Below are 1,183 nucleotides of genomic sequence, written 5' to 3'. Positions count from 1 at the left end.
AGCAGAAAAGTATCAAAACTAGGTATAAAAAGTAAAGCCATATTAATATGCTGAGCTATAAAGGGCTCAAGTCAACAACTTCTAACATTGCCAGTCCTACGGATAACCCACTGCTATTATGGACTACTGGACTATATTGAATTATTTTGCTGAATTCAAGCACCTACAATATTTAAATGGCAATGGAATACCCATCTCTGACAAAACTAAACAAAGAAAGGGGGATACAAATGAAGGACCATTTTGTATCTGTACATACAAAATAGTTAGGATAGATTTACAACTACTTTCTCTTAATTCAATGAGAAGAAAAATTTGTACTAATACTGTTTGGACAGAATATTCATTTCTGCATCTTGAATAACCACTTCAAAGACAACAGTATGCAATGTATTAATTATTGAAACCGTTCTACTCATCGGTTTTGAGACTGTCTCATTGCTATTTGTTTCTCAATAAAATTAATAAAAAGAACTAGAAGTAACCTATCAAAAAAATATATATTGCAGCTAAGATGGGTATAATATTTTACACGCATTTTAGAAGAAATCACACAAAAACAGATGCTTTTTCAATGCATCTCGCCAGCTACACATCTCTTCTGGTCAGTCCACCACAGTCATGTGATGTGAGAGTTACCTGGACCTTGTTGTACATACTGAACCATTTCGGGTGGTTATTTATCTTTTCTGCTTATAGGGCAACTCGGGACATAAAGCCAAAAGCCTGATTAAAATTTTTGAAGGCAACAACAATGATTATTGAATTCCTACTACTTTGTTTAGTGAAATTTTGTACTGTTTCTAATGCTGTGTTTATCAATCACTATTTTGTATTCTTTAAGAAATATAAAAATAAATCTTGTATCCATAACTTTTTAAAAAAAGAAAAGAAACAGAAAAAATTTAAATTTAAAAAAAAATTTTTTAAAGACCAAAGGAAAAAAAAAAGAAATATATAGCTATTATAAAATATCTCTGTGCTAGGGACCGCGGTTCGATCCCCAGCACCACATGCCAGCCAGACCCGCCCCCTGGTGGGCTGAGCTGGCCACACACACACACAATAAATAAATGTAATAAATAAAAATAAATAAACAAACAAACAAACCCAGGACCTTATTAAAAAAATAAAATATCTCTGTGCTGCTCTCACAGAGAAATTATCATCACAGTTAAGGGAG

General features: G+C 32.7%; 1 protein-coding gene across 1 annotated transcript in view; it reads right to left on the bottom strand.

The window, feature by feature from the left end:
* LOC101585955 (graves disease carrier protein-like) overlaps positions 1-1,183 on the bottom strand; it is a 7,172-nt gene that overhangs the window by 5,473 nt on the left and 516 nt on the right. Inside the window, exon 2 of the mRNA XM_023705605.1 lies at positions 288-290. Coding sequence (XP_023561373.1) covers positions 288-290 — 3 coding nt within the window. The remainder of the gene's footprint in view (positions 1-287; positions 291-1,183) is intronic.

The sequence above is a fragment of the Octodon degus genome, unplaced genomic scaffold (genome assembly GCF_000260255.1).
Source record: "Octodon degus isolate 3935 unplaced genomic scaffold, OctDeg1.0 scaffold00225, whole genome shotgun sequence".
In the NCBI taxonomy this organism is placed as follows: Eukaryota; Metazoa; Chordata; class Mammalia; order Rodentia; family Octodontidae; genus Octodon; species Octodon degus.
This window is presented reverse-complemented; position numbering and strand designations above follow the sequence as displayed.